We start from the raw sequence: 23878 nt of genomic DNA, 5'->3' as shown, positions 1-23878 counted from the left end.
CCACCGGTAGGAATGCAGAAAACCCCGGTGTCCGAAATTTGGAGTGTTTTGTATCATACATAATAAACAATAATGGTATTAGTCGCCTCAGTTCCCAGAAGCTTCATCCGGGCTTGGCCCTGTCTTCATGTATATCATCCACACAGCCTTCCCGGTTCGTATCCTTGGTATCATAATACAAAGAAAAGCCACATTAGCCGCCGTGCCAAGCTACCGCAAGCCCTCGTTGAGCGGAGGCGTGACTACAATGGTATCCGGACTGGCCCCGTCAAAGTCCGCGTCGGGCCCGGCGCGCGCCCTGTCCTCCGGCCGCGTCTTGTTCGGCGTCTCGGAAGACTCGCGTATCCTCTCGAGCCGCCAGGTCGCTTCGCCCTGCGCGGTAGGGGCCATCGTCTGCGGAGACCGCGGCTGCGGCCGCGATTCCCCACCCGAGGCGGAGTCCGGCGGTACGACGACGACGACCTCCCGCAGCGGCGCCGTGCCAGGCTGCTCGCGGTTCCTCAGTCTGCTGCCGCCGGAGGAGGAGAGAAGCCTGCTCGCCAGACCCCTGACGCCCTCGCCGATGAGCTCCGGGCGGTCCCGGGCGACCAGGCCCGGGCTGCCCGCGATGCGGCGTATGTGTACGGCATTATAGGAGACGTTGGCCCACGCGGGGCACGCGTACGGGACCAGCGCCGCGCGGGGCAACGTGTTCTGGGCCTCGACGTCGGCGTCCTTTGCGACCCCCGAGAAGACTGTGATCGCGACGTCGGGCTTCTTTGCCGGCCTCGGCAAGCCCTTTTCCTGGTGCGTCAGACAGTACGCCCACAGCCGCATCGCGGCTTCTGGCCCGGGAAGCCACGCGGTCTGGGTGAAGGTGATGATGTCGGCCTCAGAGAAATCCTTCTGGACGCCGAGAACGCGAATGATTTTGAGGACGAGGGTGAGCAGCCCGACGGGGGAGTCGCACAGGGCGTAGGACGGCGTGTTTGGCTCGATGACGGACGCGGGCCCGGGCGATATGGGGCTCGTAGACCGCCCCGGAGCGGGCCCCGCCTGGTTGAGAGAGAGCATGTCTTCGCTCTGGTATCCGAACAACGGGGCGCGGAAGAGTCTGGCAATGGACCACTTCATCCACTCAAGTGGTGCCTCTTTCAGGGTCGGCGCCGACAGTAATGGATTGATGAAGTGGGCGCCCAGGCAGCTGCCGGAATGGTACATGGCCAAGTGGTTCGCGAGCCTCCAGTCGATCCCGGCCGGGCTCGACGCGGCGGAGGACGTGTTGGAGACCAGGTAGTGCTTGTACGAGAGCCGCGACATGACGAGGTCGAGGATGTCTGCCGTCGCCGGGATGACGGGAGTGTTGCCGGGCAAGGCATCGCTGAAGCCGAGACCGGGCAGGGACGGGATGACGACGTGAAAGGGTTGCTGCTCGTCCGGGTCCTCCGGCTCCGCGAGGGGCCGAATGAGGTGGCCTAGGGAGAGGTTCGCGAAGGGGAAAGGGGGCACCAAGATGAGCGGTACGGCGTGCTCGTGAGGCGACCTTACGTGGACGAAGTGAAGCCGGACGGGGGACTCTGACCCGGGCACAGTCACGGCCGTACGAAACTGAGGCAGCTGATCGTTGAAAACGTCCTCTTGCTGCCTCCAGTCGTACTTTTCAAGCCTGGATGTGCCGCGAATCAGCGACCAGAGCTTCTTGTGTCTTTTTTCTAAAACATCACCACAGCGTGAACTCACCAAAAGTCGATGAGAGGCTCGATCTGTGTCTTTGGTTCCCACCAATCCCTGGACGTGGGCCCCGACGTCTCATGTGGCAGTCTCGTGAGCTCCAACTTCTGCCTCGTGAGATCGAGATACTTGCTGGAGACCTTTCTCCCCCAACTGTGTTAGCGACCAATCGCATCTCTCTCTCTCACTCTCAGAGGCGCTCACATGGATGCGGTAAGGTCTGATCTCATCATCCCAGAGAACGGCGCCGGGTTCTAGAGGAGTGGCCATGATCGTTGATAGTGCACAGAAGCGACGATCCAGCAAACAAGATCATATATAGCTTTTGGCGACGGGCACCTAGAGGATTGCAGCGCAAGCAAAGGGCGGAATAAAAATGGAAACAAAAAACATGGACGAAAAACACGACGGGGAAAACAAAAAGAAAGTCACCACGGCTACATAAGCGAGTCGAAAAAAAAGCCTTTGATTACAACCTCAGCCCGGAGAACGACGCCCTGCGCCGTCTCTTTCTCGCTGCTATCGCCCGGGGATTCCATAACTGCCCGCCCTACCCTCCAAGTTAACTTTGCTTGCCGACCGCTTCCACGTCGTCGTCCGTTGGTAGCACAGCGCGCGATGCGCCATCGTGGCGTACCACCCTCTACCCCCCTTGTTCCACGACGCGGCTCCTGAGTGGCCCAGGACGAAGGCGGAGGAGCGGTCTGGGCCGGATACACGCCGAGCGAGCTGTGGCGGTGCGTACGAGTGCCCCAGCGCGTTCGGAAATGATCACCGCTTTTTGCTACAAGTGCCAGGCACAGCGTTGCATCCGTGGCCAGTCCCGGACGCAAGGAATGGAAGAAGGGCCCCAGATAGGGTATTTATTGGCCATGGTTCATTACGAGACCCTTGGTTAGCCCCAGTGTATTGGTGCACTCGCCACGTCAAGCCACACCTTTGAGCTCACCTTCACGAGTGTGGTTGGCAGCTTGGCCTCTTAGCCCGAGGTACGGGAGCCGCCAAGCTTGCTGTCTACGTTGCTCTTCCAGTCGCGTCTGAGGAGAAACGCCCGTCTGTTGACTAGATTAAGATTCCCTATTGCCTGCGAATGTCTGACCAATGCCGCTAAACACGCGTCCGCTTGCCACAGCCGTTCGACGCCAGCTCTGTCCTCTGTACATGGTTCCTACTCAAACGCCGCCCTTCTCATTCATGGTCGGAGGCGACCCATCATCCTCAGCGTGTCCCAAGCTCCTTGCTTCTCCGCCAATGCCCTCGATTCCGCAGAGTTCCCCCGGCTGTCACAGCAGTGCGTTCCCAGCCGCTTCGTTTGACGTCTTTCAAACTCCCACATATATTCATTACCTGTTGTTAAGCAACGTTTTTGCCTTTCCCGTTGGCAAGCAAGCCCTCACGACAGACGTAACTGGACGAATAAAAAGTAAACAACGCTGGCGTGCTTTAGCCAGGCCTGTTGATGCTTCATCCAGGGCGTTGAGACGCGCCCGGAGGCGTGCCACCTGGTCCTCCACGCAAGTTCATCGCACCGATCCGAGACACGATGTTGCTTCCCACTGCGTCGACGGCTCCTCTAGGGGATGCCAAGCTTGGGCCTTGCGGTGCGGTTTCTTGTACACGGAACAACTTGATCGCCGTACCGTTCCAAATCCCAACCGTACCCTTTGAAATCTGGAGCTCGCTGGTGAACACGAAGCCCCATAGAAGGGACTCGTACCAGCCCAGAGACAGTTGCGACCACTCAAACGAGTGCACCCGTGGCGGGGTCGGGTCTACTCCCACAAGCTTGATTTCTTGAATCTTCATAAGCGTCTCGCGGGTTGCGCGTTCCCCGGCGAGTGCTTGTCTGGGCAGGAGAGCCGACACTTGCTGGATCACAGTGAGAATGGTATGAAGAGGAAGCTCTGGGAGCCAGCTTTCGATCCAATGAGCCGTTGGCTCAAAGGCGCCGGACTGAGACTGCCCACTGGCGGAGAACCCGCCCAGGCTGGTGGTGCTGTTCTGCCTGGAGAAGTTGCTCATGCCAGCAGGCATCTTGCCTCTGGCCTTCTCAGACATGCCTCGGAGCTGTGTCGGTACCGCGTCCTCCACAACCGACGCTTGTGACGACGCCAAGGACGGATTCTCACTCGTCGTCGATTGAGCCGGGGTTGGACGGTGGTCTTCGTCTTCGCTATCGTCCTCGTCGTCCCCAATGGCGAAAGTGTCGTCTTCTTCCGGGACATTGCTCAACGTCGGCGGCCGAGGATGAGATGTTGTTGGACTGCGGATGCTCTCGACCGAACTCCTGACCGAACTGGGTTCAAGCCCATCACCATTGACGGCGGACTCCTTGCGGCGACGGTTTCGCCTTTCGATTTCCTCTTGACCACTCTCAAGCGTGAATGTTCGCAGGGCTTCGATGCGTTTTTTATTGCGTAAAATCGCAAAAATAAGCTCCGGGTTCCCTGTGACACCATCAGCATGCTTGTTCAAAAGGGGAGGGGTGCGGCAGGGTCAGTTCCTCACTCTGGTATTGGTGTTCCACTATGGAATTGATCGACTCTAACAATGACCTAAGCAGGTCATGGTTGCTGTCATTGGCGAGAAGGAACGAGGGTGAAGACATGGACGAGAACAGTTGCATGAGCTTCAAGGCAGAAGCAGAACTCAGGCCTTCCAGATAGGGCGCGATGTTGTTGATCACGGCCAGGAGAGCCGGGTAAATGGCATTCAGCCTACCTTGACTTGTGGTGATGAGGTTGTAAATGGACTATTTGGGGTCAGCTAGAGCTTGACAAGATCTTCTGGTTTTCCTACCTGGATCAGAAAATCGGCATACGTTCCACCGAACCCGGGTATCCTGATTGCCAGAGGGAGGCTGTCTTGCCCTTCGAAGACCTTATTCAGGTTGGCGCCAAAGTTTGCCTCCACACTCAGCGTCTGAAGTAAGAAGGCGCACATCCTCACGAGGCCTTGCTTGGATGCATCGTTCTTGTACTCCAAGGCGTAGAATAGAGTGAGTACGAGGAAGTCGTGCGCCCGCTCAGTGTCGATAATGAAAGATCTGAACCTCTTATTGCATTGAGTGATCTCCCAAAACAGCATGAGGATCTCGGGAGCAAACTTTGATGCCGCCTGTCCACTAGGGAGATATGAGCTCTTCTCCTGCAGCGGCTGGTTGAGGATGCGCGTCATGCCATCGACAATGAACTGGAAGTCCTGGGGCCGATGCAATCTGCCGAGAAAGTGACGGTAGTAGTTCTTCGAAGTGGTACCGTTCTGCTCAGGAATCGGGTATAGGAGGAAAACCAAGAGAAGCTGTAGCGTGTATGTCACCAGAATCTGTTTTTCGTCCTTGAAAACCAAGGTATTGTACGGCACACGCCAGGTAGCCGGATTGTACTTCAGGGTCTGCTATTGTTAGCATAGTGCTCATGCACGGCGGGCATATCTACTGGGAAAATGGTAGAGAGGCGTTGGGTCTACGTACGGTGTTCAGCAAGGAGCACAACACCGACAGCACAACCTGCTTGTCGGGACATGTACAAATGTGCGTCAGGGCGCGGACTCCCCTTTGCGGGAGCGTGTTTGGCGACATGTACATGCTGTGGCTGGTCATGGTGAGAAGGAGGCGGAGTATCTCGCTTCGATTGTTCTCGTATTCTTTTGTTGTAGCCACTACTGTGTTGCACCCAACGCCGCTCTGCCAAATGGCATAAGTGACTTTCGGCCGTCCCGGGTGCTGCCTGGGCAGCGTGAGGTCGGAAAAGAACATAAGGTCGATCAAAGTGTCGATAAGCTCCTCGGCGAGAGGTTTGGCGTCCTCAAAGTCTTCGACATCGTTCTTGGGCGGTCGCTGGCCATCCTGGGCCCCATCAAACAGCACCTCGTTGGCGATGGCAGATTGTCTCGTCCTCTTCCTTCGCGCACCCCAGAAGAACACTTCCTCCCATGATTGAAGGTTGTCTGCCTCGTAGACGAAGGGCAGGATGCGTGTTAGGACGCGGATGCAGTTGAGAGCATCTCGTTCGGGAGCGATTTCGGGGTCGGGAAAGGATGGGTGATGGCGCAGGATGAACAGCCGAGATGTTAACGCGAGTATCAGAGTCTCTAGATTTTCGAGGGCCTTGTCTCTCGTGCGACGGATGTCGGCGGGAGCGAAAAGACTGAATATATCCTCGGACGATTCGGGAAGCTCCCAAAACTGTACGCATCGTCAGGTCAGTGTCCAGGTAAGAGGTACCCAAGATAAGGGCGAGACGCAGAGAGGCCAGCTTACACTAGTCCAGTAGGGGTCATCGGCGGGGATGTGTCGTTCTTCAGAAAGCCTAAAGATGCCTTTCTTGAAGACGAGCTTCGAATCGCTGGCGCCCATGTTGTCACAGAGCGATCATATCTGTCGAAACGTTCTGACAAGGAGGAAGCTCGGGAGGACTACGGAGTAAAGGTTCTAGACCAAAGGTGCGCAGGCTGGGTGCTACGTAATGTGGCGGAAGAGCGGGTCGGCAACTGGTGTGTCCAATGAAAGGTGAAAAGCGGGGGCGGGAGTTTTCCGAATTCCAAAGTCCACGTTCCTGATCTGTTTCCCATCTTCAGTGAACTACCTACATACCGGGGTACGTACCTGCATCTCGCATGGCACTCCTGAAAATGGGTAGCTTTCGAGGAGGTCACGAGCACAACCGGTTACCTAGTAGATATGATAATAAGTAGCCTGCCTGCTTTACACTTTGGCGGCTTTACACCTGCCACTTGTTACGAACTGCGCGTTGGGAAAAGATTAGGAGGACTTTGGAGTCGAACGAGGCCTGGCCGCCCCCCCTCAATTACTTTTAGCATGTGGATCATGTTGGAGCTACAGCACGCAATGACATGGAGCTGCATCAATGAGACAGGACCCTTGATCTTCAGTCCCTTTATCGTCCATTTACGTCGTGCGCCAATCTATATACAGTCCTGGGTCTGCTGTTGCTCTCGGCCCGAGGCTTTCGGTCATCCTTCGCGTCGTCCCAATAGGAAGATGGTACAGGAAAAGTGCCCAACACACCTTCCTCTTCGCGGATGCAGCCGTCTGCATCTTGGGCCACCACGGTTAAGAGTCCCATGACATGGGGGGCGCCAATATCGCCGTTCCCTGCCCCATCAAAAATACAACAGCTCATAAAAAAGTCCTCAGTGCATCCAGTTGCCACCTGACGATCTCCTACCCTTCTCGTAAAGCCACTTGTTGTTCAAGCCGACGCTGGTACGTTTTCCGGTCGAAGGGCTCGGAGTGCCTGGATCGGGGAATAGGGAAGAGGCCGTGCTTGCCCCCAAGTTTGTCGAAGAGCCAAAGGACGACCTCCGATTACTATTGAGGCTTGCCGAAAACTTGGAAGGGCTGTTGAGCGGAGAAGGAGAGTACGACTGTCCGTTCAGAGAGCTACCCAGAGCCGGGCTGCCTCTGCCAGACAGCGGAGAGCCGGAAAAGCTTCTGTTGCTGGCGGGCGAGCCTGCCAACGACGGGGTACGCGAGTATCGCGGCGGTGTGCTGTAGACAGCATTAGGCGTGGCTGTTGCAGAGCTGGGTGGTAAACCGAGGAGCTTGCGCTGCGCAGGGGTCAAGGGAATATCGGACAGGTCGTCCTCGGATCGGAACAACGGCAGCATGGCGATAGCAATATTGGCGAGGGGAATGAGTTGGACCAGGTGGTACGCCCAGCCCAGATACGACCGTAGCGAAGCGCTGAACCTATTGCAATGATTAGAACCGGCGGGGTTCGGCGTGAAGAAAGAGAGCGCATACCATTGCGTAGGAATGTAAGATCGGGAGAGGATCTGAGAAATCCAGAGACAGAGAAGGAAAACAACGTTCAAAGCAACCCTCTTCACATTCTTCTCGGAGAATGTTGTCGCGTTGCGCCGTCTCGAGATCTCGTCGAGACGCGGGTGTCTCCAAGTGCCTGGGCTGTCGACAACGGGGGTGGACTTTTGTGGCGTTGATCTGACAGGAGTGCTAATAGCCGCTCGGCTACCGGAAGATGACATGTTATCTGCCGCGTCTGAAGGGAAGCCAAAGGACAGGCTAGAAGGTCGAAGTCGGGAGGCGGTGGTCACGATCAGGGTAACGCCTTGCGCGCAACATTAGTTCTACTACATGGCATCTTTTCAATGGAGGAGGCGGCGCTCACCAGTCCGATTGATGCTGCAAACCTGTTCTGTGTTAGTAGTTAGTACTATGTCGTTTGGACGCTGCGCTGTCGCCGAGCGCGGGCGTGCTTCAATGCGCCGCTTCAAGTCGAGTTGTAGATGGTGATGGATGTGGCAGACAACGATGGCTGGAGCATCTGGTAAAGGCATTGGCAGAAAAACAATGCTTCAGCCACAAGGTCCACAGCAACCAGCTGGAAGCGGTCTGCCGCAAGTGGGGACCTTCGGCCTGGCGGGGTGGCTTGTCTTACATACGTAGTAGATAGGTAGCTGGGAGGTGTACGTACCTTCAAGTACCTGGTCTAGGGACACCCGACACCCGCAACCGCGAGACGGGCGGGGAGTACCTTAAGGAACCTTCCCTAGCTGTCTACCTTCTTAGTATTTTGCAGATTTCTTCTGACCATGGTAATACCTAGACGGACAAACTTTCCGAGGCTTGAGAACCGCATAGCCGGAGTCTCGCAGTGTTAGTTGCCCGGTTGTTGGAGCACGCTAGGGACGGGTACGAGTAAGTACCAACCTAGGAACCTACCTAGGTGTGGTATGGGGACCGGGGACGTCAGGATCCCCGCCGTTGACTGCCAGCACAACCCACCTCAGCACTCCGAAACCTCCGAGCTCGAGCTCCGCGGCTCTACCTCGTGCATTTTTCTCCTTTCCCTCTCTCTAAACTCTCCAAGCTTTCCATGCGGGCCACGTAAAGCCTTTTGTTGATCTGTTCTGACTGCCGCAACCACCTCCGCAGCCAACACTCGAGTCTTGAATCGACTCGTCTTACTTGGACCGCCGCACCGCCGCCCGACATGGGCTTCTTCGACAACCTTATGCTCCAGATGGACGAGGGCGTTACGGGCCTGTTCGGACAATGGAACGCATACACCACCGCCCTCGTAACCCTCCTCGTCGTTATCATATCCTACCGAGTCGTCTCTAGCCAGGACCCCGATACTCATCCTATGCTTCTTGCGCGCCAGGCTCAAGGCTCCCCCGTGCGGCAACCAGGGGAATCCCCCATCTACCGATGTCACTCCGCCCCTCACGGAATGCCTCTGAACACCGGACTCAATGTCAAGGACCCTGGCGCTTCCAAGTGGTCAAGAGGACGCGACGGAGATCTTCGGGACATTTGGAGGAAGGCGGCGATGGGCGCCTCTGAAGAGGAGGGTAAGCTTTCTGCAGGCAAAGGCCGGTTGTTGACCGTCCTGGGCTCCGAAAATGTCGTCGAACACAAGCTTGGTAAGTCCTTGTGCCATTGCATCTTCCACTTCTCGCTTTCTCACGCTGCGGCGTTGTGCAGACGACATCACCCGCCAGATCAATCTTATCGGCCAACACATTCACGAGCAGGGCGGCATCCGCGTTGCCCTCTACCTGCCCAACTCTATCGAGCTCTTGGTGGCACTGTTCGCCTGTAGTTTCTACCCCAATCTCACGGCCATTCTAATCCCCTTTGACGTTTCGGACGAAGAGCTCATCACGATGCTGCGTCGTTCTGCTGCGGACACCGTTGTCACCGCTCCCGGCGCATTCCCCTTTGACCCGGTTGTCAAGGCGTACCCCGCCCTCCGTCAGATCGTGTGGGTTGTGGACGAGGGAAGCGCTCATATGGACTGGAATGAGGTGCCTGAGGGTACCGGCGGCAGCGTCAACGTCGCAACTTGGCAGGAAATTCTTCGCGATGCCCCGGTCGATGCTGCGAGAGAACTACCTCCGGTCAATAAGGAGGTCGAACCGAAAGACGTCATCACTTTTTGGCAGTCAAAGCCCGGAACCATGGAGGAGATGGTGCGCTTTACTCAGTCCAACTTGGTCTCTGGAGTCGCCGCTCAGCTCGCTGGGGTTCCTTCCACGCAACGCCTCGGCCCCTCTGATCTCTTCTTGCCGGTCGACTCCCTGACAAGCATTCACACTCTCACCCTGACGCTGGCGGCTCTGTATTCCAACTCATCCATCGCCCTAAACTCTGTTACTGGAAAGTCTGCCGATCTGGCCGTTGCCACTCAGGGAGTTTCTCCCACGGTATTGGTGCTAACCCCTGAAACCCTGTTGAAGATGCACCAGGAGTCGTCCAGCCGCCTTTCCTCTGCTCTGGCCAAGGCTGCTCACTGGGCGCAGTCTCGCAGTCTCACGGAAAGTGGTGTCATGCCCGTTGCTTCTATTGCTGCTCGCTTCAACAGCGCATCACGGCCCGCTATAGGTACCACCCCTGGCAAACTGCGCCTCATCTTCGTGGCGGAGAAGGTTGGGGCTGGATCGCCTCCGCTCTCGTCCCGCATCCTCTCCGACATTCGTGTCTTCACCGGCGCCAGGGTGATCTATGCTTTGTCCGCTCCCAAGGTTGCAGGTGCCGTCGCTCAGACTGGTTACTACGACTACAGAGTTCACGATGATAAGCAATCACACTTTGGCCCGCCCACGACGAGCACCGAGATCTTGTTGAGAGATACGGAGGAGCACAAGAATGCCGACCAGTCGTACCAAGGAGAGGTGAGGTTTTTTGTTTACTGAGTGGCAATGATGATTGACTGCTAACGTGTTTTTGTATTAGATCATCGTCCGAGGTCCCTGCGTAGCAGGCCATGAGGCCTCTATCAAGGCTGTGGGAAAGATCCGGGATGATAACACATTAGCTTATGCATAAGTTTGTTTCCCTGTCCATAGAGCAGTTGTACGAGTAGAATACATGCAAATGGATGATGGAGTAATCTTTTTTTTTCTCTTTCCAAATTCAAGATATTCTAAAGTCTATTTAAACGACGTGAAGGTTCGACATGCGCGATCGCCTTTATAAGCACGGTAAATAGCTTGATGCAGTAACCGTCTACTGTTTGCTTGTGGTTTCCATGCAAGTCTCTTCTGGCCTCTGTGCTTGAGTTTTGGCTGATTTATACGGGTGCCTATAGTTACCTTTTTGTATTACAGTAAGTGTTTGTACAACGCTGAACCCTGGATGGTCGATAAGTATCTGCCTGTAGACACTCACGTGAAACACGTAGTAAAGAGCAAACAGTATGCCATGTGCTGCTGGCCCGGTGTCCGAGGCTGCTCGAGGCTGCATTGCGCCAGGCTCTCTTGTTACGGAGGAGAGGCCAGCTTCAGCAGGCCCGTTGGGCCGGACCGCCGCACCGGACCGACGCATACGCGACAAACCAGATGCGCTGGCTCATCGCCTCTCCAGGGTCGAGTGCAGGACGTGCTGCTTCATGAGGGAGACGAAGATAAGGGCGAGGAGCGAGAGGCCGAGCATGGTGTACCAGACGCTGCCGAAGGCCTCCTTGAAGGAGGCCACGACGCCGGGCTTCCACCCGGGCGGCAGATGGTTCAGCTCGTCGAGGTCATCCCGGATGCGGCGGATGATGTCGGCCGCGTCGGGGTAGTCCCCGAACCGGTCCCAGAGCCTGTTCCGCAGCACGTTCTGGTAGACGGCGGAGCCGATGGTGATGCCGATGGTGCCCCCGAGGCTCCTGGCCAGGTCTGCGCGTTTGTTGTCAGCTGGTCTGCCACTAGAGCACGTCATTCCGGAGATCTTATGCACTTACACGTCGCTGATGTTATGACCGCCTGCTGGGAGTGGTCCACGGCGGCGATGCAGCCGAGCAGCGTGATGGTCAGCATGGCGCCATAGCCCCCGCCTACGAGGAAGAAGACGACGTAGATGACCCAGTCGGGGGTGCCCTCGTTGTGCTGCGACAGGATGATGATGCCCGCGTTGAAGATGACGAGGGCGCAGATGCCCGGGACGACGTACTTGCCGGTCCGCTTCATGACGTAACCGGCGCTGAGGGACATGATGGACACGCCGACGGGGGAGGTCAGGATGTGAAGGCCAGCCTGGGTGGCCGAGAGGCCGCTGACCTGGAGGTAGAGCGGCACGTAGAACATGGCCATCATCATGACCATGGTGCACAGGAAGTTGGTCAGGCAGGCGGCGAGGATAGTGCGGTTGTAGAGCAGGCGGACGGGGATAATGGGCTGCTTGACCCTGCTCTCCCATAGGATGAAGCCGACGAAGGCGGCGACGGAGAGGGGGATGGTGGTCAGCGGGAGTGGGTGCAGCCAGGGCACGAGGTTGCCGCCGGCGTTGAGGCCGAGCAGCAGGAGGACGAGGAAGGAGATGGTCAGGAAGACGCCGAGGAAGTCGATGCGGGCCAGGTAAGATTTGTCGGAGGCCTTGGGGGGCACCTTGACGAGGACGGCGACAAGGACGGCGGAGACGAGGACGGGGGGCACCTGGACGAGGAAGGCGAGGCGCCAGCCCATGGCGGTGTGGTCGTTGATGAGGCCGCCGAAGACGCCGCCGAGCATGGCGCCGGAGCCGTAGGCGACGTTGCCGATGCCTTGGTAGATGCCGCGCTGACGCAGGGGGATGAGGTCGGAGCCGAGGAAGGTGGAGATGGACATGAGGCCGCCGCCGCCGATGCCGGCGACGACGCGGCCGAGGATCATGGCGGACTCGGTGCGAGCGAGGCCGCAGATGAGGTTGCCGGCGGCGAAGAAGACATTGCTGAAGACGAGGCCGGGCCCGCGGCCGAAGATGTCGGTCAGGCGGCCGGAGATGGGCTGGCAGGCGGCGTTGGAGATGAGGTAGGCGGTGGCGAGCCAGCTGAGGAGACTCAGTGACTTGAACTCACTCGAGATGGGGCCCGAGAGCGTGGCGATGATGGTGCTGTCGATAGCGCCGAGGAAGACGCCGAAGTAGGAGGTTCCCAGGATGAGGGCCAGGCGGGTGCCGGAGACGGTCTCGGCCACGATGGTCGTCTCTTCTTCAATGGCGGCGGCGGTGACGGCGTCGGCGGTCCCGTTGATGGTGCCGTTGCCGTTGCTGCCGTTGAGCAGAGGCGTCGTCTCCGAGGTCTGCTCGGCGGCCGCCGCTCGCCGGGGTTGTTGTTCTTCGTCCGTCGCCATATCGCGGGGCTCTTCCTCCGAGATTTCCTCCTTCACTTTTGATTCTGCACTCGCCTTGGGAAGGTGGTATTGTCACACTCTGGTTGTAGTGGGCGATGAATTGGGGATGACGCCTTATCAAGACCCTTGCTCATCTGGAAAGGCGAGGATTTCATGTTGCATTATGTAATACGGGATGGATTCCTTTGTCGGTCCCGGAAAGGATGTTATCACGCTGTCGTCGAGAGCCCTTCGCTGAGTAATTGCCGGTCCATCCGCCTGTGGCCAGTCAGAAGAGGCCACAGCGGATTCCCAAAGTACCAAACTGCCCCCCGAAACTCGGCGCGTGCCCCCAGCATCTGCGCTCGGGCACCCGCCCGTAATAGGCAACTGCACTGAACGTTTGGCAGGCTACGACCAGGCTACGCCCCACCCAAGGCTTCCAATATTGCGATAAGCCATAGGCTTCGGCACCGTCTTGCCATACCAACCTTCCTCGAGCTAACCTTCAACGTCGTTCGGGAGGAAGCTAGCCTAGCATTTAATTGGGAAAGCAATTCCCGAAGAGTCGTGTATGCCTCTCTTATCTTACCCACTGGTGGCACAACCTCGCAATCACGTCACTGCCGATGTCGGTGTCGTCTTACACGGCGGCGTCCTATTCATTAACTCGTCCACCGCTCGCGGCTGACAACGAAGACGCCAAAACACCGACTCGCCATCGCCACGGAATGGAGGAGATGCTATCATGTTCAACGAGTATTCGACGACTCTTCGGCTCATCGACTGTTGTTAAACCAGGGATCGTGTTTTGATATTGATATCGACGCCAACCGACTTACGATTGCAGCACACTGATAGGCCGGCCGGCCTACGACACCGTCGATATCGAAGCCGGTAAGCTCAGGTATGAGAAGCGTTCCTCTGGTCGCGCGTGCCTCCTCTTGCCCTACCCGGAAGTACGTATCAGAATAAGGAAGGAAGGAAGGAAGAAAGAAAGAAAGAAAGAAAGAAAGAAAGAAAGAAAGAAAGAAAGAAAGAAAGAAAAAGAAAAACACCAGGTAGAATTGAACCACTGTTTCCCCCTAATCAAGGATGTCTTCCCAAAGAGAATTTTCATCGAGGCCCCCTCCGAATTGGCCTCAATGGCCTTGATTTCATCATCTCCCCGCTAGTCTCTTCTTGGCGACGACTCACCTCCATCCGATTGCGCCGGTCAAACAACAACCCCCTCTCAAAGGAGGCCAAAACATGGCGTTCTGAGAATTGACTTAAGCCGAGCGACCATCCGATCTGAGCAATGGCCTCACTCATCGCATTTCACGGCCGTACTTAAACAAGCTTCGAGAATTGGTACTCCTGGTTCAACCTTCACTTCACCAGGCTCATCACTCCTTTTAACCATCTCATCTCCTCAGTTTATCTGCAGACCTTGGAGTACACCACCCGTTTATCTCCCGCCATCCGCATACAAGATGGCGTCCTCCGATATCCTGTCACAGACACTTCACACAATTACCAGCGTGAAGCTCAGCCAGCTCGACAAGCAGAAGGCCTCCTATGAGGCGGGGAAACGAGCCCTCCTGGACGATGCGGCCCACGAGACGGACCACCGGAAGCGGGCGAAGCTCCTGGTCGACAGGTCCGAGAAGCTACCCGCCATGAACTCCCTGGACGACAGCACCCTGGTTTCCGTCGACAACCTCAAGCGGTTCGTGCAGCAGGCCGACTACGACCCGTGCATCTCGGAGAGCCTCCTCAATGACTACGAGAGCGCGATGCGCAACGAGCTCGACGTCCAGTCTGCCAAGTACCGCTATGCCGAGCTGTACGGAAAGCTCGTGAACGAATGGATCTCGGCCGGGAAGGCCGCCGACCAGGACTCGGAAGCGGGCTTCGTGCCCGTCGGCAGGGAGGAGATGCACCGCCAGCGGGCGACCTGGGAGGAGTACGTGTTCCAGGCCAAGGAGACGGACGGCCAGGCCATCAAGAGCTACCTGGGGCGGCTCTTCGCCAGGTCCAAGGACGTCGACCGCGCCTTCGAGGCGCTGAAGGACCGCATCGCGGCCTTCCAAGAGAGATGGGACGGCAGGACGCACTTCAGCGAGCACTCGCTCAAGAACACGATCCGGGGCCTGCTGCGGACCGACATCCTGACTGACCAGAAGAGGACGACGCTCAACGACTTTCTAAGCAACGAGGTTGTGCTGAGCGAGATCGCCGACGTGCTCAACATGCGGATGCAGACGCGCCAGACCTGGGCCTGGGACGAGCCGACCGTGGTTGAGCAACGGCGCCAGCTGAACGGCCGCTACCGCTTCTACCCCGACGAGGACCTCTTGCAGGCCATCTTCATCCACTACGTCGGCAAGCAGTGGGCCGTCGAGATGCGCGGGGCCCTGGTCGCCTTCATTGAGTCCCCCGGGGTCGACAAGGACGCCGCGACACGCATGTCCAAGGAGGAGGGCCGCCGCTGGCGGTTTTTCACGAGGACCCCTGGCGCCACGGAGAGTCGCATGTCGGTGGTGGGTCAGTTGTCCAAACACTACAAGAAGGAGGTCTTCCTGGACCAGCTGCCCGATTCTGCGACGGAGAAGCGAGGGGGTTACGGCTCAGACGGTAAGGAGGAGGCGGACGACACGCGCAAGTCCCACGTGGCCGTCGCGCAGAACCTGCTACACCTCATCCAGTCCGAGATCATCATGCGGACGAGGCTGGGGGACGACACGACCGTCATCCGCTCGGACCTCAAGTGGTTCGGCCCCAGTGTGCCGCACGCATCCATCGTCGCCGTTCTCGAGTTCTTCGGCGTCGGCGCCGAGTGGATCGACCTGTTCCGGCGGATCCTCGAGTGCCCTATGCGCTTCGCCCAGGACCCGCCCGACACCGCCGCCCGCGTCCGGAAGAGGGGCACGGCCCTGTCCACGCCCCTGGCCGACTTCGCCGCCGAGACCATGCTCTTCTGCATGGACTTTGCCGTCAACCAGCGGGCCCACGGGTGCCGCCTGTACCGGCTGCACGACGACATGTGGCTGTGGGGCGGCCGCGAGACATGCCTCCGCGCGTGGGAGACGATGACCGAGTTCGTGGCGGTCACGGGGCTCGAGTTCAACGAGGACAAGACCGGCAGCGTCATAGAGTGGTTTGAGACACTGTCTAGAGAGACGCTCTTGGATCCGCTCCCCGGGGGCGCGTGCACTGCGTATATCATCTGGGTAAAAGGGATAGCAATATGACTATAATAGCCTTCCGCGCGCACCTAATCTACGTATCCGTGTCATGATAAATAACAGAGAAAAGGGACGGCCTGTACTGAATGTCACGTGTGCCCATCTCGTCTATCATTGACCGTAGGCACACCTAGGATTGCCTACGGCACCCTAGGCAGTCATATGTCGCTATACTCATGGCGAGGTCGCTAAAAGTCCCCGTTGATGGGACGTCATCCCAGTGAGAGATCCTGTTCCGATATCATCCCGAGGGGGACGTCGTGTGGGGGTTCCTCAAGCTCGACCCGGCGTCCGGGCGGTTCCTCCTCGACCAGGACAAGATCGACGGGCACATTGACGAGCTCCGGCTGCAGCTGGACGCGTGCGGCAGCATCTTCGACTGGATCCAGGCATGGAACATCTACGGCGCGCGCTTCTTCCGGACCAACTGCGCGCAGGTCGCCAACTGCTACGGCCGGGCGCACGTCGACAGCGTGCTGGCGACGTTCCGCCGCATCCAGACGCGGCTGTTCGGCGAAGGCGGGGCCGGCGCCTGCCTCAAGCGGATGATCAGCGACCGCTTCGGCATCCCGGACGTCCCGGATGGCTACCTGTACTTCCCCGTATCCCTCGGCGGGCTGGGCCTCGAGAACCCGTTCGTCCACCTGTACCTGATCCGCGACGCCGTCGCCGAGGACCCTGACACCATCATCGACGAGTTCTTCGCCGAGGAGGAGGACATGTACCGATATTTCAAGGCGGCCTACGAGGACGACTCGGCCGGCGCCGACTCGGCCGGCAGCAGCGGTGGAAGTAGCGGAAGCATTGCGCAGGTGCGGATGCACCGTCGCATGCCGGCGCATTTCCCGGACGACACCTTCTCGGACCTGCGGAACGAGCCCTTTATGAGCTTCGAGGAGTTCACTCGGCACCGGCGGCACACGTCGGATACGCTGGGCCGGGCGTTCGGGCGGCTGCGGTGGGTGCCGGCGGCCAAGACGGTGGAGCTGACGAGCGAGCTGGCGGGGGCCCTCAAGGACGGGCCGACGGGCTGGATGGACCTCGGCGACTACGAGCGGTGGGTCTGCGCGCTCTACGGCCGAGACATGATTGCGAGATTCGGCGGTCTAACGGTCGTCGACAAGGGCGTCCTGCCAACGGGCCTGCTCGACATGTTGAGGCAGAGCCGGTTCAGGTGGCGCGGCTGAAGGGAGGGGGCTATTGTGGCGTGTGAGGGCCTCGAGAATCGGGCAATTAGCCACGCGATGGGCAGGTCCTTGCACGAACCCTTCTCCCAACAGGACGGTAATTAACAAAGCATTCAGTAGCCGAGAGTCATGAACCGGCGCTTAAGGGAAAACAGGGGGGGGCGTGAGCGCGAAAGGCATCGGACACCCTGGGAGAGCGGCGAAAAAGCGCATCAATAGTGTAATATGTCTTTCGGAGCAATCTATCGAATTGGGCTTCTGCGCCTTTTCACATTACTCGAGCAGCGAGCGAATCCCCGACTGAGAGAAGACGGCGAAACGAAGGAGTGATATGTCATGCGTGACATGCTGCGGACCGTGATGCTCGGAGTGATTGCGAGAAGTTGGCCCCATCCTATGTTCCCTCTCCCCCTTTTCCCCCATCCGCCATTTGTTTTCCGCCCATCCTTGTCCCCTGCGGACAGATATTCGTGTTTGGTCATGATGAATCGCACGAAGGGATCGACAACGGGAAATTTCGGGGCAAAGGAAAAAAAAAAAAAACTAGGCCGGGGGGGATATAGAGAAGATGACCAGGACCAGGTGCACACGGACTGTTTCCGGCATACTATGTAGTTCATGACGGAGGAGGACTCTTCCCAACCCGCCCCGCCAACAACCCAACGGTGTCGTTGCCTCGGCTCGCGTCGTCTATACGTGTGCTATGTATGGCGACACGCTCGGGACCTCGTCGTTGCCTTTTCGCTTCGTCTTTTGACGCCCCCCTCCCTCCCCCCCCCGCCGGATCACATACATAGCCACGGTGGACCTGCGCTTGCGTGCCCTCGGAGGCCCAAAGTCAGACCAAGATGGAATCCGGCACATCGAATGGGGACGATAACCTAGGGAGCCGTCGGCTGTCAGTTGTTGAGGCGGCTGTGCCGTCCTCAAGGAAGAGAAGTGTTGGTGAGAGGGGGGGGTAAATAGACCGCGCTCGTTCATGAGGACTTCAACTCGGAGGCCGCCCTCAGGGATCGTCAAGAGTGCGAGGTCGTTGTCGCGTCGCAGGCAGGTCGGCCGTTTAGGCGTAGCAGATCCCCCACGCTCCGTCGTCTTCCGGTCTCGCGCGGTATATGGCCACATCATCAGTGGCCGGGGCTTGACGGGTTGACACGGGCAGCCCAGTCAGTCAGGGTCGCCTCGGGGACGTCCCCGTATCGCTTCCTCTCGACGGCCTTGCGCTTGTTCCGCGCCCCTCTCGTCTCCGGCGACCTGCCCGCCTCCGCCGTGTGTCGTGTTCACCGCGGGGCTTGCAAGCGGTTCTGTCTCATCTCCCCTCGCGTTCGGGCAGAGTCATTCAAGGGCTCCCTTGTTTGGCGAGGAGAGCGTGCAGAGCGAGCAAATCAAGCAGAGCAGGTGACGGACTTGGTGTAAAGTGTAAAGACAAAACTATGGAGACGAACCCCTTCCCCCCCTTCCCCGCGAGACATCTCTTGTGACTTTGTGTCTTTGCTGCAGGCGAGGCGACTGACGGAGTCGGGCATGGTAATTAATATGGATTAAGGTGTCGCTCGGCCCCCTCTGCGCGCCGTGGCCGGTTCCGGCGACCGTGAACCTTCGCATGGTGTGTCTTGATTCCATGACGGCATGTACACTGTAGTGTATCTGTAGATTGGAGTCGTCCCCGTCGCCACCGCCTTGGGCTGTCCCCTGGGGGAACCCGTGTCGTAGCCGTCGTTGTCACTCTCTCTCTTTCTCTCGGGGCTCTCTCCACTGTTTCCCACTATTCTTACCATAGTACTCCGTAGTATGGGTATATGCCATACCTAGTACGTGTAGTACAGGTGCGTACCAAATTTCCTCTCTCCATCATGTCAAACGGACCAGCTCTCCCCCCCCCCCCCCCCCCCCGTCAGTCTTCCGCCGTCCAGCTCCCCCGGCTCACCCCCGGCCCCTGTTTAGACCTCGCAGCCTCCCCCCTTGCTCGATGTTGCACCGCCAGATCGAAGGCCACAAACGCCCGTCTAGTCCCGCATCTCCGTCGTGAATTCCAACCAGTCAGGAGCGGGCTCGCTGCATGGGCGGCGTCCCTTATCACCCCCACTGGGAACTTTTTGGACTCGGGTGGATTCGCAGAGAGGCGTCTTGGGGTTTCCCCAGCCCGCAGGAACCACCCCGGGCCCTTCCTCCTCCTCCTCCCCCCCTGCCTTCCGCTGAACATCGACCCTTGAATCATGTCTAGACTACCCCCCCCGGTCCTGGACTCCTTCCCTTCCCTTCGTTGGCTCGCTCGCTCTTTCTCGGTCAACTACCCGGTTTGTGTCTGCCCTTCTGCACGGCCACGGCTATTCCCCCTCCCCCTCTTCGTGCTATCCGCCTTTCAACCTTTCCTACTGCCACCCTGAACTCTAGATCATGCCGGGCTCTGCATCGCTGCCCTTTTCTGCCCATCCCCCCCTGCACCCTTCCATCCTCGAAACGCATGCGGAAAAGTAGCACACAGGCTAATTCGACCGCCTTGGTGTGTGTGTCGCATATCAGGTGCTACATACTGTACAAAGCGGCCGGCATTCCAACATATGGGCGTGGCTCGGTCCGGTGGGACTCCGTGAAGAGGATAGGAGCCGGGGGGAGGAGGAAGGGGGAAGTGATATGTAGCCTCTGGCGACGGAGAGAAAACTGGCCGACTCCCTATACAATCCCGGTCCCCTTCGTTGTCAGGTCGGAACGATCTAAACTCCGATATCACTGCCAACCTCCATCCCCCCCCCCCCCCCCCAGAGGGGCCGCCCATTGGGAACCTGTGACTGTTTGGGTGGACTCTCGAGTGATGATGCGCCGTCGCCGTCTGCCGAGTGCGCCCTGGCCGTTCTCGGTACGCAACTGCAGGGACCAAGTCGGAGACGAAGGCGGTCGACGGAGCACGCCATCGGCGTCGGCCATCGAGCGTCCCCCGCCACTCCCTCGTCCCTCGTGCCCCCCTCAGGAGTGTTTTGACTCTGAACTGCTTGACGGACACGACATCCGTGTCGGCCCGAGGCCTGTGTTAGTCGGTTAATCGGACCACACTTACTTACACACGACAAGGAGATGGCCGCGTTGGACAAGTCAACGTTTGTTTGTTTGGGTGACGGATAGTATTTCTCTTGATTCTCATTGCCTCCCCATCCTATCCCCCCCCCCCCCCCTTCGCAAACGTTCGTGTCATCTCATAATGCCGTATTTGCAGGAGCTAGTCTTCCTTTCCCTTCAACAATTCCCAGATCGTCGTCCATCATGGTACAACAGTCCGTCCAAGGGCATTATATACCGTTTCATCCCAGTAGCCCCCTCTTCCCCTGCCCATATTACTCCTTGCCTTCAGTATGCAGTTTTGTAGTAGTTGCTATTGTACAGTTACAGATGGATCCTTCTCGTAGGCACCCCCCGTCTCATCAATCGTGACCAAGCCCAGCTTGCCGCCGTGCAAGAAAAAAAAAAGCCCATAAACAATAAAAACATTTGCGCAGTCCGACCGCTGTTGCGCGTGACTCGCGCGCTTCCGAGTTCCAATATGAATGCATCTAGTCCCCCACCTTGTCCACAACTCCCCCCCGCCCCTTTACAAGTCTTATGAAAGTAGAGGGGCGACAAGGGGGGGCTTCGCTCTCTCGTCAAAACATGATCCACTCCACTTCCACTCCGAGACCACCGATGCACCTTGTCCAGTTGAACGGGCCTCGTCGCATGGCCTCGAGCTTGACCGCCGCAGGGCTTCGGGGCTCGCTGTCCTTCCACTCGCCGGCCCAGAGGCGCTCGAGCACGTCGAGCGCGGCAAGGTTGTTCATGTAGCCCGAGCGGGCCATGATGTCGCGGCACTTGCTCCGCACAATGTTCTGCTGTAGCTCGTTGACGCACTCGCTACCCGCGACGAAGAGCGGCCACAGCAAGAACTTCTCCGCCTGGCTGCCGGCCTCCAGGCTCGTGGCGTAGTAGACGACCTGGGAGACCAGGTTCTGGAAATTGCTGTGCGTCGACGGGACGTTGGGCGATGCCAGGCGCTCCGTGTACAGCAACGCCGCGTAGCGGAACGCCTCCGACAGCGAACCGAGGTCCCGGACCTGCGCCGGGGTGGCTGGCGAGGGGAGAGACGCGTGAACCCGCGCCGAGTCAAACTCCCAGCTCTGGAGCGCGAGGCGGGCCTCCTTCCACTCCCTCCAGAAGTTGTTGCGGTGGTCGTCGTACGTCGCCGAGGAGCAGAGAGACGACGAGACAAACTCGTCGTCGTCGAGGATCGAGCTGAAGCCGTTGCCGTCGAAACGATGGCTGGATAGGCCGTACATTTGCTGGTGGTGTTGCTGCTTTTGCTGCATGCCGTTGAGGTTCCCCTTGTAGGCGTGGCCCAGGGGCGACCCGAGCGGCGACTGGGAGCGAGAAGTGCTGTTGGTGAGGTTCTGAACCGAGCGGTGCTGGGACAGCAGGTTGAGCCTGCCGAGCTTGCTGATGGTCTTGAAGAGCTCACGATCGCATCCCACCAGGTTCTCGGCCCCGGGGGGCAGGAGCTGCGCGTCCGGCATGACGCCGTGGAAGGTCGAGTTAAGCTGGGTCTCGCGGTCGTTGATGCTAGCCGAGATGGCGTCAAAGTAGGTAAAGATGGCCTCCATCCACGCCGAGTCGCGGGACGGCGCCAGGTTCTGTGCCCGCCGCATGGAGAGGATCTTCTTGACGCCGGCGAACTGGGTGTGGAACTTGGCAATGCCCGACTCCACCATGCGGTAGTGGCAGAGGAGCAGAATAGTTGCCAGGACCGAGTCGTGGCTGGACTTGGCCGGGTCGTTGAGTTGCTGGTTGAGCAGGTGAACCGCGAGGTTCCGGTGTTGGTACTCCTCCGAGAGGGACTGGTCGTCGGGCTGGCCGTCCGCCAGCGACTCGGACGTCGACTTCTCGGCCATGAGCTTCTCCGAGAGTTCGCGGGTGTCCTGGCCCAGGCTGAGCCTGCGCTTCATCCGCAGGTTGCACGCCGACAGGGCGCAGATGGCGTGCTGCAGGCTACGGCTGCTCGCGGCCAGGTGGAGGATGTGCTCCCGGTACGGGTTGCCTGGCCCGTCCATGAAGACCATGGATGGGCACATGATGTTCTTGTAGTAGTCCATGAAAAAGGGCATCTTGGCGATGAGGTCCGAGTTGACGTGGACGGCCTGGGGCTCGAACATGGTGGGCCACTGGGCCGAGGCCTGGTGGTCGGAGTGGCGCGGCGACATCTCCTCCGGAGGGGGCGAGGTCCAAACATGGCTGTTGGAGTTGCAGCTGGTGCTATACGCATCCATCTCGGGAATGCCTAAAGCCATCACGTCAGCGAGTCTGATCCTACAGCAGAGCCGGGCAGGACGTCTCACTCAGTGTGTCACACTCCCGCATCAGTTTCTGGCTCAAGTGGCTTTCGAAGTTGTCCATGTGCGACGTGAGGCTCGAGCTGTGGTCTGACGGTGCGTACACGAGGCTCGGGCACGACGTATGTACTCCCCTCTGGTTGATGAGGATGGCCGAGATGGGGCTCTGGGGCACCGGCGAGCCGTGGGTGCTGTAGCCGTCGTACATGACGTTGGGGCTGTGAAGGAAAGGGATGTCGTCCCTCGGGTACGAGTGGCTAATGGGCGACAGGTAGTCGGTGTCGCTGACGGAGTCAAGGGACGAAGACAGAGCCCCGGTGATGGGGATGGGGCCTAGGTGAGCCCCCAGCTTCCGGTAGTTGGGCCCATCGTTCGAGTACGAAATAGCGCCCCAGTGTCCCGTCGTCATGGACGGGGCATGCTCGGGATGTGACATGGAAAGCATGTCGAAATTGGGAGCGAAGGGCGTCGTGGGCGTCGACACGATGTGATCCGGCGAGAACCTGGCCTCGTCGCGCGATCCCCTTCTAGACATGTCGTCGACATCGGCCCATGTTGCGGTGGTGGCTATCGAGTTTGTGCGGGGACGCGCGGGCGACTTCTTTGCGACTCCGGCAACGGGGGGTGCTTTCGCAATGGGGAGAGACAGGCCGCGCAGCTTGCCTCTGCTGGCAACGCCAACCCCCCAGGTCAGTTGTGTCTTGTAGCCGGAGCATTCATTGCCGATCTCGAGACATTGCGAGCAGTAGGGCCGTCTGCGATCACACTTGACGTTTCTCTTGGAGCAGGTAAAGCAGTCATCGGCGGCACCACCTGCGGCAGCGCGTCTTCTCCGTTTGCGCACGGAGGCGGCGGCAGCCGCGTCCTTGGCCTGGGCGGTCTGTTGCTGGGTTATAGGAGCAGTCATTTTTGGTCTTGTTCAAGTCGAGAGATTGGTTGGGAGTGCGAGGTGCGTGTAGCACATATGCGAGACTGGCTGTTGGTCAGGGAAGAGGCGGGACGGTCTAGGCGTCAAGCAAACGCGCAGTCCGGGTGTGATTTGGATAGTGTAATAATGGTATTATTGGGAAGTTGTCATGCCACCGCAGGTAAATAAGCAGAAGATGGAAGCGACAGAATAGGTTAAGAGGCACAATGTGAGTATCTCAAGTATGGCGAGCCTCGGGGATGAGGAGTGTATAAATGGATAAGACTTGGTGAGCGTGCTCGCTGGCAACGAACTGGTTGCATGGATGAGAGATTGGCTAGAGATATACGGATACAAGCAGCGAGCGAGCATGGATCATGGACCTCACCCAAGCAATCCGTCCGGGGGAGGGAAGCGGGTATTGAACGAGGAGTGTGG

At 58.6% G+C, this 23878-nt stretch overlaps 8 protein-coding genes across 8 annotated transcripts; 2 read left to right on the top strand and 6 right to left on the bottom strand.

The window, feature by feature from the left end:
- Positions 1-210: 210 nt before the first annotated feature.
- Positions 211-1980, bottom strand: GLRG_03119 (epoxide hydrolase; the record flags this gene model as incomplete). Its single annotated transcript, XM_008093804.1, has 3 exons — positions 211-1645; positions 1720-1850; positions 1915-1980. The coding sequence occupies 3 exons, from the start codon at positions 1978-1980 to the stop codon at positions 211-213; spliced, it is 1632 nt and encodes a 543-aa protein (XP_008091995.1).
- A 1194-nt stretch (positions 1981-3174) lies between these two features.
- Positions 3175-6067, bottom strand: GLRG_03118 (high-temperature-induced dauer-formation protein; the record flags this gene model as incomplete). The annotated part of the gene is made up of 5 exons (XM_008093803.1): positions 3175-4157; positions 4219-4462; positions 4510-5103; positions 5183-5896; positions 5972-6067. The coding sequence occupies 5 exons, from the start codon at positions 6065-6067 to the stop codon at positions 3175-3177; spliced, it is 2631 nt and encodes an 876-aa protein (XP_008091994.1).
- A 797-nt stretch (positions 6068-6864) lies between these two features.
- On the bottom strand, positions 6865-7719 carry GLRG_03117 (nuclear pore complex component; the record flags this gene model as incomplete). The annotated part of the gene is made up of 2 exons (XM_008093802.1): positions 6865-7423; positions 7478-7719. The coding sequence occupies 2 exons, from the start codon at positions 7717-7719 to the stop codon at positions 6865-6867; spliced, it is 801 nt and encodes a 266-aa protein (XP_008091993.1).
- A 968-nt stretch (positions 7720-8687) lies between these two features.
- GLRG_03116 (uncharacterized protein) lies at positions 8688-10525 on the top strand (the record flags this gene model as incomplete). The annotated part of the gene is made up of 3 exons (XM_008093801.1): positions 8688-9120; positions 9182-10371; positions 10433-10525. 3 exons carry the CDS (start codon positions 8688-8690, stop codon positions 10523-10525), a joined length of 1716 nt encoding a protein of 571 aa, XP_008091992.1.
- A 522-nt stretch (positions 10526-11047) lies between these two features.
- GLRG_03115 (major facilitator superfamily transporter) lies at positions 11048-12789 on the bottom strand (the record flags this gene model as incomplete). The annotated part of the gene is made up of 2 exons (XM_008093800.1): positions 11048-11358; positions 11424-12789. 2 exons carry the CDS (start codon positions 12787-12789, stop codon positions 11048-11050), a joined length of 1677 nt encoding a protein of 558 aa, XP_008091991.1.
- A 1454-nt stretch (positions 12790-14243) lies between these two features.
- On the top strand, positions 14244-17185 carry GLRG_03114 (uncharacterized protein; the record flags this gene model as incomplete). The annotated part of the gene is made up of 2 exons (XM_008093799.1): positions 14244-15983; positions 16250-17185. The coding sequence occupies 2 exons, from the start codon at positions 14244-14246 to the stop codon at positions 17183-17185; spliced, it is 2676 nt and encodes an 891-aa protein (XP_008091990.1).
- Positions 17186-19909: 2724 nt separating this feature from the next.
- Positions 19910-20107, bottom strand: GLRG_03113 (uncharacterized protein; the record flags this gene model as incomplete). The annotated part of the gene is made up of 1 exon (XM_008093798.1): positions 19910-20107. One exon carries the CDS (start codon positions 20105-20107, stop codon positions 19910-19912), a length of 198 nt encoding a protein of 65 aa, XP_008091989.1.
- A 710-nt stretch (positions 20108-20817) lies between these two features.
- GLRG_03112 (uncharacterized protein) lies at positions 20818-23440 on the bottom strand (the record flags this gene model as incomplete). Its single annotated transcript, XM_008093797.1, has 2 exons — positions 20818-22481; positions 22540-23440. 2 exons carry the CDS (start codon positions 23438-23440, stop codon positions 20818-20820), a joined length of 2565 nt encoding a protein of 854 aa, XP_008091988.1.
- Positions 23441-23878: the final 438 nt, after the last annotated feature.

This window comes from Colletotrichum graminicola, assembly GCF_000149035.1.
Source record: "Colletotrichum graminicola M1.001 genomic scaffold supercont1.9, whole genome shotgun sequence".
Classification (NCBI taxonomy): Eukaryota; Fungi; Ascomycota; class Sordariomycetes; order Glomerellales; family Glomerellaceae; genus Colletotrichum; species Colletotrichum graminicola.
Note: the sequence above shows the minus strand (reverse complement) of the source record. Positions and strands in the feature narration are given on the sequence as shown.